Raw genomic sequence first — 17,675 nt, 5'->3', positions numbered from 1 at the left:
TTAGCTAGCATGTGCAAGCATCACCCTGCTAAAGAGAATTAGTTTTCTTTTTGGGACAGCTTTTTAAAATGGCAACATCTGAGAATTCTTGGTGTGCTAAAACAGATCTTTTCAACCTGAAATGCAGACCATAGGCTGACTAAGCAAAATATGCGCACTGCCAGTTGCATTTTCAAGCCCTAAATGTTAAGTCATGTCAAATTTTAAATAATACGCATATGTATTACATACTATAAATGTTTTAGCAGAGAAAATTTGTTTTAATCAATGTATACAGCATATACAACTTTTCCCTTTCAAACTTATAAATGAAACCGTTTATTCCTGTGTGCTGTGTTTATTTCTGTGTGCTGTATTTATTGTTGTGTACTGCGTTTATTTTTGTATACTGTTTTTATTTCTGTGTGCTGGGTTTATTTCTGTGTGCTGTGTTTATTTCTGTGTACCATGTTTATTTCTGTGTACCGTGTTTATTTCTGTGTACTGCATTTATTTTTGTATACTGTTTTTATTTCTGTGTACTGTGTTTATTTCTGTGCACTGTGTTTACTTCTGTGTACTGTGTTTATTTCTGTGTACTGTGTTTATTTTCATGTAATTCATTCTGTACAGGCTGCAGTGCCTATTCTAGTTTTATATTGATTACGATAGTCTTGCTGACCATGTGAGTTAAGTTTTCCTTCCAGCCAACAATTTTGGCATAAAACTAGCGTAATGCTAGTTGAAGTATTTAGCATAAAAACATGATATATCAGTATCTGTAGTAAGTATGCGCACAGCTATGTCCAATAGTATAGCCAGTTTTAGTGTAGTCTCTTGAAGTAAGGCCTGTTTGTAGAATTGGAAAATTCAATTTCAAAACAAGTGCATTGCAAATTTTTCATTCCTAAAACTTTGCCGCTGTCACTGTACACTCGAACGGATGGAAAGACTAACTTTGAGATCCATATTTTGAAATTTTTTTTTTTCTATCTGATCTGACAACCAAAAGATTTTAAGATTAAAACTTCAAAACAGTAGCAGCAATTTCAAAAGCAACAAAACTTCATCGCAGTTACAACACTCATAGGAAAGTGATGTCAGAACTCCACAAAGGATTTCAGCACTCGTAATGTTTATAAGTGAAATGTAGCACTTCTATGCTTACTCAGCATTTGGCGAAAGGCAATATGACCTATTCTAACCAGCCTAATGCTAAACCATGTGAAAAATCTATAGCAATCTTTCAGAAGCTATATTGGAATTCATAGTACAACAATAGAGAGCAAATATAAAATAACTAGCTGTGCCACCTCGACAGACTTTGAGAAATATATACGTATATAGCAAGTATATGTCAATAGCGACTGCCACTTGAACATAGAAGTCGACGTCACAACAAAGGCTACAAATAAGAAATGTGACCGCATATATTATTTTAGGAGAAATAATTTTTTCATGAGCCTCCTAACCACAATTGATTGTGTCAATTCTTATCTTAAAACATCCTGGCAATCAAATCATCTAAAGCAACAAACTAAATCTTAAGTTGAAGAAATAATGTCTGTACTTTGTAATGAATATTTCCAAATTGGAAGTGAGTAACCCTTCAAGCAACAAATATGATATACAAACTTTTCACTGCTTTGATAATAACTATACATTGTGGGATAAATTAACATGAATCTAGCGCTTGACTCTGTCATCTTGCTGTCTATGCTTGATCAATCAAAAACAAGGAAAAATAATACTAATCAGTGCTTTATGATTTCAAGATTATTCCTTTTCACTCTTTGCACATATGAATATTCAAGTCCTTGTGATTCTATAAAATTGAGCATGTTCCCCAACTGAAGTAAAGTGTGTAACTATAGCTCTACTATAGTGTATTGTGTATTGTGTATTGTGTACGTGACTAAGATCATTTCACTACACTTGATTGATATCTTATCAGGGGTGTTGCCTTAGTTTTAGCTAGGTGTCCTATTCAGTAAATTGATAAGTTTGTCCAGCGGCCCAGCCTGAGCTCATAATATAAACTCAACGCCTCGGGCCGGGCTAAGAAGTGAAGCTGATAATATTATTATAAGTTTCAGTTCTTAGTCAATATGTGAAATGTCTGGATTTAGCTGGCGCTAGCTGTAAGCCTTTTGCGCTCATTGACGGATTCCTAGCAAATCTTTAATGTGCTAACAATGCCTACACATGAGCCTTATGAGAATATTTTCTTTACAAAATATCACAAAGCCAGATCAAGAGAATATTTATGAAGAAGACTTTAATTTTAATATTCGTACCAAGATATTATTTAAATCAAATATTGACCAGCTTCCAAACATGAAACAAACACCGTTACCTAGCAACATACCTGCAGTCTTCCCATGGACACACTAGAATGTAATTCTCATCATAGAAGCCAGTCAGACATTCCAGGCAATGTACATGGTTGCAGGTGAGTTGACGAGGGTTAGGTAATGCAACTCCTTGTCTCAAACAGAAACCACATTCTATGGCAGGTGGCACAATCTCTTCCATGGCAGCCATAACAAGAACTACAAATATGAGTTTAATATCTGTACCCAAAGTGAATTACATGGTTTAATAAATAGTAAACACAAATTTGTCTACATTTTTGCTTGTCTTGAATAGCTTTTGCAACTGGCAACTCGAGTTTTGACCAGATTATATTTATACATTTTTATATCTCCATTACCATTCTTTATTTAATTGTATTTTCAAACACACTATTTCATTAATAATTCTGAAAAAAAAATTCCATTACTGATGTGTCTCGATACAGAAAACAAGTCATGTAGTAAATTGAGTCTAATTGGCTCAACCCTTGCAACAGGAAACAGCGAATATCAAGGCAACACTCTTCACATCTACCAACAGTTAACCACAACTATAAATAATCAAACTGTGTAATGTAATCAGTTTTAACTATTACTATTAGTTCTTCTGCATGCAGATTACCCTGTATTTTATTACCATTCTTTAGATTAACTAGTAAGTAATAAGCCATTATGATGTAACCCTCAAGGGATGGTTTGTTTTGATGCGCATAATAGTCTCTACAGTTTTAAAATTAGTAAGTGATAGGAAAGAAAAATGAGCATTGCCAATTGCAAACAATATTTAATATTACAAATCCATCAAAATTACATCAGCATGAACTAAAATTAAGGTAGGTTATAGCAAGTTGCTCATTGTTTTTATTTTTCATTCTATCACAAAACTCATGAGCTGCCAGGTCTACTTTTCTGTTTGTTTGTCTCTAAAGGTGAAGTTGCAAAAATGCTTCTAGTATTCACGATTAGTTTAGTATTTTTTTACAATTTAGCTTATACTTTTACAATTATTTGTTAATTTTCTATATCATAGCCTGCTTGACTCAATTTTACTTGTAGTTTATAGTTTAAAATTAATCAAGACACATAAAATTAAGTATTCACATCAAAACTCCTGAATAATTTGATGTGAATACCAGCTTCAAGAGCTTCTTTTTGTCAATAAAAATAATAACATGATAGATATTATTGCATGTCAAATTCTGATGTTAAGAGAAAGAGGTACATAAAATAAAAAATTAGAAGTAATGTTTGCTAAAAGCTTTATCAGAAAAACTGTTTGAGTTCTGAATGTGTGGTAATTACACATTATCAGCAATCAACTCATCACTCCCACAACTCTGAACTCAGTTATCAGTGTAACTTCATCAAGGACCAGTTTATCCTCGCTAGATGGACTACATTAGTCTTGGCATGAGACAGGCATTGTCAGTAGTGGATGTATACTTGGCTAGTGTGTAGATGATTAAAGATGTAGTTGCGTCAAAATTTAAGTTGATCTTAAAAGAAAGCATTTTTTTTTCTCTATCAGTTGATATGTTGTTTGTTGTGTTACGCGATCGCATTGCCAAGATATTTGAAGATTAAAACCGAAAAAATCTGATCACCGTAAAAACGCTCAGGCCACAAAAACGTGCCCAGCCTCGCCAAAAATGATGTCACGCGTTTGGCAACCTCTCTCTATCTCTCGTATTCACATCGGCTATTTGCGATAAAAGTCTAGTCTTACGCGGCTCTATTGGCATATATCTTATTTTGTATTTGCTCGTGTTGGCTAGAATAAAATTTTAAATCCTGCTACAGATGCATTATTATGAATGTTTAAAAGGCCTCAAATAACGAAAATTGAAAGTTTGTTCTACTCACTTTCTCCAAATGTTGTGTAAACATTTGGGTACCGACTACCAATTCTACCGGTCTACGGTAATTCTGTCTAGTCACTTTATGTAGAACGCGGTCTTTGTATCAGCACAGTTCTGCAGCTACCCATATAATCGATATACAGCCTCCCATAAGCCGCGCCCACATTATGTCGCCTATTACCTATTGCCTACGTACTAGTTTCTTACTAGTTTCTTACTACTAGCAAGCCACCTCTTTGAAAAGAATATAGACAGGGATAGAGTTTTAAGGATGAGAAGTCTGCTGCAAACTGGATTTGAACTCACATTCTCCAGTTCTGCGGACACCCATATACCATATCCGATTCACTACAATATTCTGCAAATCATGTTTTGCATTATCTTCAACAATATTATTTTATTATATAATTTTTACAAGCAAAAATATTTTCATCTCGGCATAAAGCTTTTATTAAAAATATTCATCAAGTCGTGGCCACTCACATAGTATTAGCTGATACAATAAGACAAATTCATTTACTGCAACAAACTCAAACAAAACATCATCCAGCACGCATTCAAGTCTTGCTTTCTCCTTTATAGCAGTTTCCACACTGACAAAGCTTCTTCGGCTGGTGGGACGACATAAACATTCTGTAATCAGTAAAACAAGTAAATGTAAACAAAGTAGATGCAATAAATATGTCATTCATAGATATGTCATTCTAAAGCGTATCTATTGACAGCTTCCAAATTGGGAGTTAAATAGATTGCGAGTGTAATTTTAAAAACGAATAAACATTTAATAAAGGCACAAGTACGCCAAGCCAACGATTCGAAGCTTTGGTTCTGGAAATTAAAGATTTGCAATGATCAATCGATTTTACCCACTTCCTACGTGTGAAAATAATTTGTAATCATGACTCTAATTTACCAAAGAAAATTCGAAAAAAATATAGCTAGTTAAAACGGCAGATAAGCTATGAAACGATGATTGGAGATAGCAAAGAATTATCATTTTATTAATTAGTATATGTATTTATGACTATAAAATATATTACATTTACTAAAGTATAGAAGACTCTAAGTTAATTTACCTCCATTCTGTCTTCTTCTGCAGCAAAACGCTGCTGACGCCTGTCAGCTTTGGCCATAGGCTGTCTACTCTAATCTTTTACTAAACGTTGCTCAGATAACTCTGAGTAGCGGTCGCTCGAACTTGAAGCCATTTTAAAACTATGTATAACTTAGTAATTGTTGAAACGCGTTGAATCAGTAACGATGAGCATGAATTCTCTAGCGATGAGAATCTTCGAGATCACAGACAACGCGTTTTACGAGTGATAACATTTATTACAGTTTATATAAAAATTTCGCGATCGTGATTGGCTAACGAAGCGACCTCATATTTATCGCTCGTGGTTTCGTTTCAGAAAACAAGCTAGTGACGTCACGAAATTGGTCCCCGCTGGAACGTGAGCTTTTTAAAAGAGGGCCTCATTCAAACGCATTTATCTCTGGACAGGGTTAGTCTACAAAGACAAAAATGGCATCAAATTGTAGCTGATTTTTTAGCCTTTTATGGGTCCTAATTTCATTTTTGACGCAACTACATCTTTAATGCTACAGTAGGCCTATATGTAATCACTGCCAAATAGATTGTCAACAATCTGAGTACATTGAAAATATGTCAATTGTATCAGCCGAAGACAGTTTTGACAAAACTGTGAGGCAGATCTTTCTATCTCGAAGTTTGACTGCAGAAGTTGGCGTCTAAGAAGAGAAACTATGCATCACAATTGTTAGTTTAAATACTATACACATTTATTTACTCTAGAAAAGGGGCTAATTGCAAACTATCATCAGTCTGCTCAGTACAATCAAAGCCATTACTTCATATGTGAACATTACATTAAACAGTACAGGCTTTGATAAATTAGTTTGTAGCTCATTATGCTTTCTTTAAAGTTTTTATCATTTTAATTACCTCTTATAAACCATCTTTCACATTGGAGCTGGCAACTATATTATAAGCATTACATATTTGACTTACTAATCAGAGAATAGTAGTCTCACATTATTTACTTTTTATAAATTTAAGCAGAAATGTTTAAAGTCTGATTACTCACTTAAAGCTTCAGAATTAATGATCTCTTTCGTGTTACAACCTAAAGCATTACGATTTAACGCTAGAGCTTCATAACTGGAAACACTATTGTTGCTTTGTCAACTCATTGCATAAGATCCAAATAAACAACGGCTCCAGAATATTTGTTAGACAAACTCACAACTAATTTCTATGCACTGCCAGTAGTCTTTCATTGCATTAACACCTAGGCAGCAGTTTCTTTAAGTATTGAGTATTTCTATCTTTATAATTTGTACAATGGTTTATGATATAAGTTAAAAATAACTTTACTCACCAGCACAGTTTAGTTGCGTTAGCTTCTTTCTAGTAGCAGCGGAACATACGTATGAAATGAAACTGCTTTGATAATGATTTATTGAATTAGCCTTAGAGACTAATACACTTCGGACTCTGTCAGATTACATGTGCAAGATAAATGAGCCTAGGCTAGCTACGGATCATTGCACAAAGACAACAAAAGCTCTGATAGAAAACTTTTAAGCTAGCTTGTAATGAATTCAGTTCTGTACTCTATAGTGTAGTACTTGACAGCGCTTGATTTTGTAATTACATCCAAGCAACCGGTGTGTTCACCACAAATGCTATAACCCTTTCTACCGGTGCTATGAATGGATGGACTGTCCTGCTATAAATAATTGATTTTTTCATGCAATTTCAATATCAACCCAGATATGCATTAAAACTGTGATGACTTGGTCCAGGATTGTTAGACTTTGCTCTAGTTTTTTGCATTAGAAAACTGACATATTTTCCGACAAGATTCTAATGCATGTTTAATTATCAATGTTTTCTGAACCCTACACAAAATCACGAATATGACATGAGACTTCGTACTGAGCTTCATGTATGCAAAGCTTGGCAAGAGTGGTATGATTGTTCAAAATGTGACATCACAATGAAATTTTATCAGATACTGCGTAATTGTGTTTTAAGTAAGCTCATAAAAAGTCACTGCAAAATATCTTTACATTAAGAGATATAGCAAGATTAGCACAACAACTGCAATTGAACAGTTAGCAGAGTTATCCCATCTTACCTGACATTATTGACAGCGGTGTTAAAAGATTAAAATTAGTAATTTTACTTATTGACCTATTCTCAGATTTACAAGTAAACACATTTAGGCAAAGTCATTAATCGCAAATCACGCCCAGTATGCTTCGGTACTATGTGTGTGCTATGTCTATGTCCATGTCTTGATCGCTATCATGATCCTTTTGAGGCTGTTGGTCCATGGTCAGCCAGTCCTAACGTATCTACACCCTCTCCTAAATGCAATGATAAATGTAAGGGATCGTTTTATTTCTGGTTTCCCGCTTGCAGCTGATTTTACTAATAATATGACAACTACTACTCCTAGTTCCATGGGCGGGTTGTTATTCCTACCTCATAAAAACAAATACGGGAGTAATTTGACAGACGAAAATACATATACAGAGAATAAATCATCAATCTAACTGTAACTGGCTATAAATCTTGCAATCTCTTTTACTCGAATGACAGTTTTGGTTTTATTTTGGAAAAGATATAAAAATATTGTGGTCAGCTAAATTATTTCATATCCATTAGTCACTAGGATTTGTAATAACCTTGTTCTTTTGAATGATCATACAAAATGTCTCGATCTTTATATCTGCCATCAACTGAAAAAGTTTCATCACCATAGCAAATAGCAATGCTAGAGGCAAATTAATATCAACTTTTCATATTTACTAATAGCCAAACAAATGACTGAAAACGGCTCGCAGCCTGGTGCTTTTTAAAATGTGAATAAAAAGAGTGTAGAGCCATACAGACCCATACTGTAGAACCTAAGGTTAAATTCCTAAAGAGACCTATCATAGGAGTAAAATAATTATTTTTCTTATGTCATTACCAGACAGTTATTAGACTATGTGTAAGCCGCACCAACTTGGTATCCCGATTATTCCAGGATGAGAGAGATGAAAGCATAACTGCGTACCAAAACATCCGGGATCAGACTAGACAGAATTAATATATACAACATAACTGTAATAAATAGTAAATACGTTACTTCTGACAGCTGGTATCACCATTTAGTATGTAAAATTAAACCTATTTCACCCAGTAGAACACAATACACATTATATAGTTACATATTACAAATACAGGCTGTTTCGTTTGCTCAAAGGATATCACTCTGTTTAAATATCCATGTACATACTTGTCTAGCCAATGTTGTAGATAATGTCACTCAAATGTTGGTTTGTTTACATATTTTTGTTTGTTTAGTGACCAGCATATTTTATTATATTATTGTTAGCAGATTTTCAAGATAACGTGAAATAAGATTTGTATCCCAAATTCATTATCTACAAGTGCTAGTTTACGGTAGAGTGGCAGGTACTTTATCAAGCGTCTAAGGCTAACACTTTTGAAAGATCTGTGGTTAGGTTGTTAATATGCACCGTAGTGAGTCTTAAACTGCCACTGAGCAGATTTCATATTTGTTAATATTAAGGTGTTTATTTATTATTCTTGTGTACTGTAGGAAATGAGATATCACAGTTGCTTAAACTTAGTTGCTGTTATTAATTAATTTAACCCTTTGAACTCGAACAATCAGTTTTATGGCATAGCGTAGGACAATGAAGGTTAAATGATATTGGTCTTGATCCGCTGCAGCCAAATCTGACCGATTAAAGATACACAACGTCCTGAAAATGCACATTTTTCTTTCATATCATATATAAACATGTAATTATTTGTGTACAGTTTAAAACAAAGCGTCAAATACAATTTTAAAATACTTTATTTATATACATATTTTGACTAAAAATCACTGTATGAATATGTTGTAATAAATAGGTGTGATATCAGTCAAAAAAATGATATGAGCGAGCTTTGACTTTACAGTACTATCAAAACCTAGATTTTTGCTACTTGTAGCAACTCTTAAAGTTCATCAGTAGGAGTATTTGTGAGTCATTTTATATTATTGGTTTTCACAAAGTTTATTGTTGAAAACAATAAATTTACAAAAATTCTATGAAAAGTTTACAAAAATCTTTTTGACAGCAAACTATTAAAAAATTACTTCAACTATATATTTGACAGCCAATTTAAAAGATTCCCAAAAATACTATGGAGATCCGCATCTGGGTCTAGCTCCACCATTTTGCCATAGCTGGCGTAGGGTGTATCAGAATTCCTTTTGACCGGAATTCCAGCATTCACATGGCTTTGTTTACAAAAGCTTTTTTTTATGTAACAGTGTGAACCAATCAAATTAACTCTTGTGCATGATATTATACCGAAAATTTGCCTTCCATTTGTAACAATTCTCAAATATCTTTATCAAATTTCTTCGTTATAATAACAAACTTTATTAGCATGGTATCGCGAAAAAAATGAAATGATTTGTTTGTTGGTAGGTCTTAAATGATTGTGATGCATATGAAAAATTTTATGATACTAATCATAACTTTCTAGCACATTGTGAGTCATGAAATGATGATGAACAATTGCTCAATAGATATGATACTACTGTAAACGTTTTTTTTACGAGTTTTTACAATAGTATGAACTTTTTTAGTTTTAGCCAGAATGATTATTAACAACAGAACAAACAATAAAATATTATGAGTTTGTATTTAGTCAGGTTTGTCGGTTTTCTGGCTTCGGTACGGTTTGCTAGTTTAATCTTGATGTCTACCTAATAACACACGTATAGTTCTATATACATGTTGTTACATAGAATGACTAGTAAGCATTCATTGTTACAATGTATGCTGAAGTGCACTACAAAAAGTTATTGCACATATATCTATTGTCAGACTGTTTTATAGTCATTGCTTGAGGTTGACTTGCAACAAAATTCACATTACAGTTATTTGATATCAAAAGATTCACCATGTCTTACTCTGTTGTGTTGTAGGTGCCAAATACGTGGAAATGTGATTACAAGCTCTTAAAAGCTCAAAAACGAAAAACCGCCATGGATCGGAATCTCTTTATTTATCTGACGTATTCATTACACTTTGGTTATTGTCTTGTCACGCGATGTTCTCACGTGAATTGAAAGGCCAATAAAAAGCTTAATATAAAACTTATCGTAGCACTAGTTTATGACAAACACTTCGGGTTTTACCGAAGACCCCGTATCAAATATAGATGCTCGCTACTTTACAGTTTTATTTCAGTTTGGACTAATCGTCAAGTCGTAATCTGATCATGTGACCCAATACTTTGAAAAATAATTTTTGCAGCACTTTTCGATTATCACAGGTAACTAACAGGCTCGTCATGATTATCAGACAATGATATGTACTCCTTCGAGCTAAGGTTAAAATGTTTAACGATTTTTTACGGTAAGTTAAAAGATATCAGTGCTAAAAGTAACAGCGTTACCATGATGAAATAGATGTGTAAAAACAATAGACATGGTTTTATTGAGTGTGTGAAGTATTTTTGTGAAAATATTTCGACAAATGAGATCGCATGAAAGTGTAAACAGAAACCCTTCTGTAACAACTACGTTCCATTTGAGCTGTTTTGGAAAGCGAATCCAAACTACGGCGGTCTCGTGTGGTTGCGATTAACTGTTCGTTTTTTAGCTTTTAAGAGCTTGTAATCACATTCCCATATATTTTGCACCTACAACACGAAATAGTATGACATGGTGAATTTTATGATACCATATAACTGTAAGGTGAATTTTGTTGCGAGTCAACCTTTAAAGGTTGACTTGCAACAAAATTCACATTACCGTTATTTGATATGAAAACATTCACCATGTCTTACTCTGTTGTGTTGTAGGTGCAAAACATGTGGAAAGGTGATTACAAGCTCTTAAAAGCTCAAAAACGAACAGAAAATCGCAGCCACACAAGACCGCCGTAGTTTGGATTCCCTTTCCAAAACGGCTCAAATGTGATATAGTTGCGAGAGATGGTTTCTGTTTACACTTTCTTGCAACTTTGTACGTCGAAATATTTTCACAAATATACTTCACGCATTCAATATAACTATGTCTGTTGTTCTTACGTTTTTCTTTCGTTTCGTCTTTGTGCTTTTAAGAGCTTGTAATCACATTTCTACATATTTGGCACTCACATCACAACAGAGTAAGACATAATGAATATTTTGATGCCAAATAACTGTAATGTGAATGTTGTTGCAAGTCAACCTTTAGGTAATTGTAAGTTCCCTAAATTCGCTTTCAATATAATCTTTAACATTTAATTCTGCAAGTTATTTTTTTCCATCTGACAAGTATATTAGTTACTGAATAGCAATAATCTTTTTGAAACTGTTTCAATTATTTCACCTCATCACTACAAGGGCAGCCTGTTCTATGACCCTCACATAAGTGCTAGTCTGTGCTATGACTCTCACATAAGTGCTAGTCTGTTCTATGACCCTCACATAAGTGCTAGTCTGTTCTATGACCCTCACATAAGTGCTAGTCTGTGCTATGGCTCTCACATAAGTGCTAGTCTGTACTATGACTCTCACATAAGTGCTAGTCTGTTCTATGACTCTCACATAAGTGCTAGTCTGTTCTATGACTCTCACATAAGTGCTAGTCTGTTCTATGACTCTCACATAAGTGCTAGTCTGTGGCATGACTCTTACATAAGTGCTAGTCTGTGGTATGACCCTCACATAAATGCTAGTCTGTTCTATGACCTTCACATAAGTGCTAGTCTGTTCTATGACCCTCACATAAGTGCTAGTCTGTTATATGACCCTCACAAAAATGCTAGACTGTTCTATGGCTCTCACATAAGTGCTACTCTGTGGTATGACCCTCACATAAGTGCTAGTTTGTGCTATGACTCTCACATAAGTGCTAGTCTGTGCTATGACTCTCACATAAGTGCTAGTCTGTGCTATGACTCTCACATAAATGCTAGTCTGTTCTATGACTCTCACATAAGTGCTAGTCTGTGCTATGACCCTCACATAAGTGCTAGTCTGTGCTGTGACTCTCACATAAATGCTAGTCTGTTTTATGACTCTCACATAAGTGCTAGTCTTTTCTATGACTCTCACATAAGTGCTAGTCTGTGCTATGACCCTCACATAAGTGCTAGTCTGTGCTATGGCTCTGACATAAGTGCTAGTCTGTGCTATGACCCTCACATAAGTGCTAGTCTGTGCTATGACTCTCACATAAGTGCTAGTCTGTGCTATGACTCTCACATAAATGCTAGTCTGTTTTATGACTCTCACATAAGTGCTAGTCTTTTCCATGACTCTCACATAAGTGGTAGTCTTTTCTATGACTCTCACATAAGTGCTAGTCTGTGCTATGACCCTCACATAAGTGCTAGTCTGTGCTATGACTCTCACATAAGTGCTAGTCTGTTCTATGACTCTCACATAAGTACTAGTCTGTGCTATGATTCTTACATAAGTGCTAGTCTGTGGTATGACCCTCACATAAATGCTAGTCTGTTCTATGACCTTCACATAAGTGCTAGTCTGTTCTATGACCCTCACATAAGTGCTAGTCTGTTATATGACCCTCACAAAAATGCTAGACTGTTCTATGGCTCTCACATAGGTGCTACTCTGTGGTATGACCCTCACATAAGTGCTAGTTTGTGCTATGACTCTCACATAAGTGCTAGTCTGTGCTATGACTCTCACATAAGTGCTAGTCTGTGCTATGACTCTCACATAAATGCTAGTCTGTTCTATGACTCTCACATAAGTGCTAGTCTGTGCTATGACCCTCACATAAGTGCTAGTCTGTGCTATGACTCTCACATAAGTGCTAGTCTGTGCTGTGACTCTCACATAAATGCTAGTCTGTTTTATGACTCTCACATAAGTGCTAGTCTTTTCTATGACTCTCATATAAGTGGTAGTCTTTTCTATGACTCTCACATAAGTGCTAGTCTGTGCTATGACCCTCACATAAGTGCTAGTCTGTGCTATGGCTCTGACATAAGTGCTAGTCTGTGCTATGACCCTCACATAAGTGCTAGTCTGTGCTATGACTCTCACATAAGTGCTAGTCTGTGCTATGACTCTCACATAAATGCTAGTCTGTTTTATGACTCTCACATAAGTGCTAGTCTTTTCCATGACTCTCACATAAGTGGTAGTCTTTTCTATGACTCTCACATAAGTGCTAGTCTGTGCTATGACCCTCACATAAGTGCTAGTCTGTGCTATGACTCTCACATAAGTGCTAGTCTGTGCTATGACTCTCACATAAATGCTAGTCTGTTTTATGACTCTCACATAAGTGCTAGTCTTTTCTATGACTTTCACATAAGTGGTAGTCTTTTCTATGACTCTCACATAAGTGCTAGTCTGTGCTATGACCCTCACATAAGTGCTAGTCTGTGCTATGGCTCTGACATAAGTGCTAGTCTGTGATATGACTCTCACATAAGTGCCAGTCTGTGCTATGCCTCTCACACAAGTACTAATCTGTGCTATGACTCAATATGGTAATTTTCTAACTGTCGATGCTCTGAGATGTTTGACTTTTACTCGACATTATGTATGGTTTACTTAAACATTCTAAGAGTGTAGTTTTATACTTCACTTTAACGCTTTAGAGCTAGCATATGCTCATACTTGTCTTTAGCACTCAAACTCTGATTCTCATAATATTCTGCTGATCACTAAAATGACATCCTTTGCTTCGACTCGTCCCTATAGCACGAGCCTTTGCTTTGACATATTGTGATCATCATGATATTGCTATAGCTACTGCAATGGCCGATGCTAGTGGTTCCATATGCTAACCCATACTATAGCCTTATTATAACTCTAGCTAACTGGTGTAATGCTAACCTGTTCTCTTGGTAATCAGTATATGATTAGCTTGTATGCTGCCCATTACTGTAATACTATTATTAAGGTCAGTTTTTATTGTGACTTGTCTAAGTGCTTATTTTAAAACGTTGATCATAGATCAAAACTGCAATCCATTTATTGAAAGCTTTTCCACAATAAATTTACAAAGAGAGGTTTTAATTTTGTAGTAAAATACCAACCTGTTACTTTTTCTTTCACTCACATAACACAGCATGACATTGTAGTTTTCAAAGTTTTTATATCCAGTTTGGGATAAATAAAAGAGAATGCTGCAAACAGCAACCTAATTGTTTTTAATACGGAAATTTGTCTAAACTATATTCGAGGTATTTCAGACTACCACATTTTATATTATGTCATGCCTGTAAGTTTTGTTACAATAGAAAAAAATGAGGGTTTTTTTGCACCTTTTTCACAAATTTACAAAATATATTCAATTTCTGTTTCGTTTTTGTTAATGTGTGAATTGTTGATTCTTGTGAAAAATTTAGGGTCGATTCTAAATAATAACAACACATCAAATGATTGTGGTTTAGCTTTATTTTGATATACTGCGATTAACCATTTTTTTGTAAAAATTGAAAGAGAATTGATTTTGCTTAGTTGGGAGATCATGTTCAGAAACCTTATGATATTGTGTGCTCAACTCTAACAGCTCACTTCCAGCAACGATTCTGTTACTTGAGGGCTCGTGCAGAAAACTGTCATTACCCCAGGAGTGAAACAACAGCTACAAAACAACATGTAATATATCTATTGATATGTAACTATCTAACCTAACAGTAATGATTAGCAATTATTTACTATTTTAAAGTTGACCAAAGAATAAACAGTACGACATGTAAAATGCAAGCTTGATTTATCAATTAATTCCATCAAATATTACTTGAATTCTATCAAAATTCTCATAGATTTGTTAGTAGGTAATAAACCGTATTGAGACAATTTTCAGCAATGAATTATTTAGCAGACCTAAAACTGCAAAAGTCTGTTTTAGTAGTAGTCCAATTATCTCAACCAGTTCACTCAAACAGATAACAAAAGATCAAGTTGCAAAGATATTTTAAATGAACCAGAAATGTCTTACTTTTAAAACTTGCTAAACAATAAACAAAACAAAAAGATTAACTTGCTATAACAATTAATAGAATATAATGTGTATTAATGTAATACACTTAAACCAATTATCGGCTATGAATATGTTCAATCGCAGATCTTTCTTGTTCGTTGTTACCGATGACGCCTACAGAGTTAGTATAACAATCTTTAGATGCTTCATGAAAATCTATGATGATGATTTGATTAGATAAGCTGTTTAGGATAGAAGTAATAAATCTCTTCACTCACCCAGTAAAGTGTAGTAGTAGCAGCTTCCTCCTAGTAACCACGAAACATACGTGTGAGATGAAACTGCTCACACAATGTATTCCTATTGATAATAGGCCTAGCCTATAATTTATCAATGATATTAGCAGAGTATAAAAGTCAATAGAGATATCTTTTGTACCCGACTTGCATTGCACTCAGTCATAGTCTAGTAAAGTGGTGCATGTACACTGGGCTATGATTAGTTATACTACTGCCTCTAAGCTTAGACAATTTCTAACTTTTGCACACATTTTCTTCAGTGTGCAGTTTGGCTGGCATAGTTCTTCGCAATATTTGTGGACGTCGTTGAATGACCATTGCTCTCCTATCATTCTTGAGTGGCTTTTGTCTAGTTTTTGTAATGTGCTGAAGATGCTATTTTTATAAATAAAATTGTCAATTAAAAATGATGGTAGTTTCTGCAATAATAATTATATATAAGAACTTAGGCAATAGCCTATTGGCAAGTGCAAGCAAATAGTATGACAAGTTGGCATTGCAACTGGTAAGCGTAAATAACATCACCATTGATACGGCCTGTCAAACAGGAAGTGTTGTTGTGTCATACGTATTTGAACAGTTAGATACGAGGTTCTTGAGAGTTCATAATAATATTGGTGGTCATATCATTTTCTCCTTATTTCGATAGCTCGGATACAAGACTATCAAGACCTTGTAACGATAACTGCATATATACTTTTAATTACGGAGTAAGTTTGTGTAGCAGTCATTTGAACATTAGCGCTAGTGTTACATTTGTTTAATGTTTGTGATTAATTGCCAAGTCCAATTATGGCACTATAGAGTCTACAAATATGATGTTTATATAGATGCTTAGCTAATGAACAAACTGAGGCATATCATCTGACAATTCATGTTGAAATGAGATCTGAGCTTACTCTTTCGATTCAAGCAAAGCAATTTTATGCTCACAAAACAGATCATATTATGTGTATCTATTTTGTCGCTGGCTTTGGAATTTGCCTGAAAATGTATCATAAAATTGTATTGCCTCTAAGCGGTACAAACTATAGTGTTAATTTATGTGATGATGAAAGCTGGCAGTCAATATTTTGTAAGGTGAAAAACTATTTAATAGTTGATTTATACAATATGATTCTGGAGACAATGGAACAGTATATCTTTGTAACAGTGACAGAGAAAAATATATTTTAAATGTAAGATAACTTTTGAATGATCTAACTTCTAATAAAGGCACAGCAATGCCATATTATTTAGCTGTCAAATTTTTGACAGTTGTTACAGGAGCAATAAAATTGTATGCAATCTTTAGCTAGATTGTGTTGAAATACTACATTGTTATTGGATTAAAAAAATGCATAAAAAATAAATGTGTCGATGGATAATTAACAAATTATGTTTAACAATGAATAAGTCGCTGAGATCTAAAGGTGTTTTGAAAAATAGGGCTGTCTTAAGAAAATATGAAGGATTTACATTCACGTCTCCCAAACACTATCAGGAAGGACCCATACAATGCACAGGTAAAGTTGAACATCATATAAGTTATTTTTCATATGCTAAAGATGATCATAATCCACATTCACTCCTTTTGGGAGAATACCACCTACAGGGTAGTTACTAGTTTACAATCTTCGTAAGATAAGCATGTGCTACTATATTCATAGAGGAATAAGTGTCACAATAAAAAGTGACTAAAGCAATGTGTAAAATATTTATGTTGACTAGCAACACAAAGTGCTTGTTTGACTTTCATCACTGTTTGATTCAGTCATTGTTCATGTCTTCCACAACTTACTGTTACTTGAAACCTCCTGATGTTTGAGCTTTGCTATCTTGACAAACAAGCATGCTCGCGACGCCCTTGCGCGCACACACATATGAAAATTAACATATATGTGTGTTAAGTTTACATTTGTGTGTGCATATGTGCATCATGCACATACCCACACACATATGTGCGTGATGCACATACACATATGTGCGTCACGCACAAACATAAGTTTACATATGTGTGTGTGCGTGACAGCGCTTGCACGCGCACACACATATGTAAACTAATCAAAAAGACAGCTGCGCAAACCTTCAGAGGATTTTCCACAACTCTCTTATGGATGACAGTGTACTTTCCTGATTCTGCACTATGACAGATTGCATGCTGAACTTATCATGATAGGCTGCTAGTAGTACCTGCAGGGTAAA

General features: G+C 34.5%; 2 protein-coding genes across 2 annotated transcripts in view; one reads left to right on the top strand and one right to left on the bottom strand.

The window, feature by feature from the left end:
- The window catches only part of LOC137397004 (uncharacterized), an 86,840-nt gene extending 80,228 nt beyond the window's left edge, over positions 1-6,612 (bottom strand). Inside the window, exons 1-2 of the mRNA XM_068083286.1 lie at positions 6,595-6,612; positions 2,348-2,531 (exon numbers count right to left, since the gene is read on the bottom strand). Coding sequence (XP_067939387.1) covers positions 2,348-2,523 — 176 coding nt within the window. The 5' untranslated portion in view covers positions 2,524-2,531; positions 6,595-6,612. The remainder of the gene's footprint in view (positions 1-2,347; positions 2,532-6,594) is intronic.
- A 528-nt stretch (positions 6,613-7,140) lies between these two features.
- LOC137397089 (trophinin-like) lies at positions 7,141-13,676 on the top strand. The gene is made up of 2 exons (XM_068083375.1): positions 7,141-7,164; positions 11,625-13,676. Exons 1-2 carry the CDS (start codon positions 7,141-7,143, stop codon positions 13,674-13,676), a joined length of 2,076 nt encoding a protein of 691 aa, XP_067939476.1.
- The last annotated feature ends 3,999 nt before the right edge of the window (positions 13,677-17,675 follow it).

The sequence above is a fragment of the Watersipora subatra genome, chromosome 5 (genome assembly GCF_963576615.1).
Source record: "Watersipora subatra chromosome 5, tzWatSuba1.1, whole genome shotgun sequence".
Taxonomy (NCBI): Eukaryota; Metazoa; Bryozoa; class Gymnolaemata; order Cheilostomatida; family Watersiporidae; genus Watersipora; species Watersipora subatra.
The sequence above is the reverse complement of the archived record's forward strand: the minus strand, read 5'-3'. Positions and strand labels throughout refer to the sequence as shown.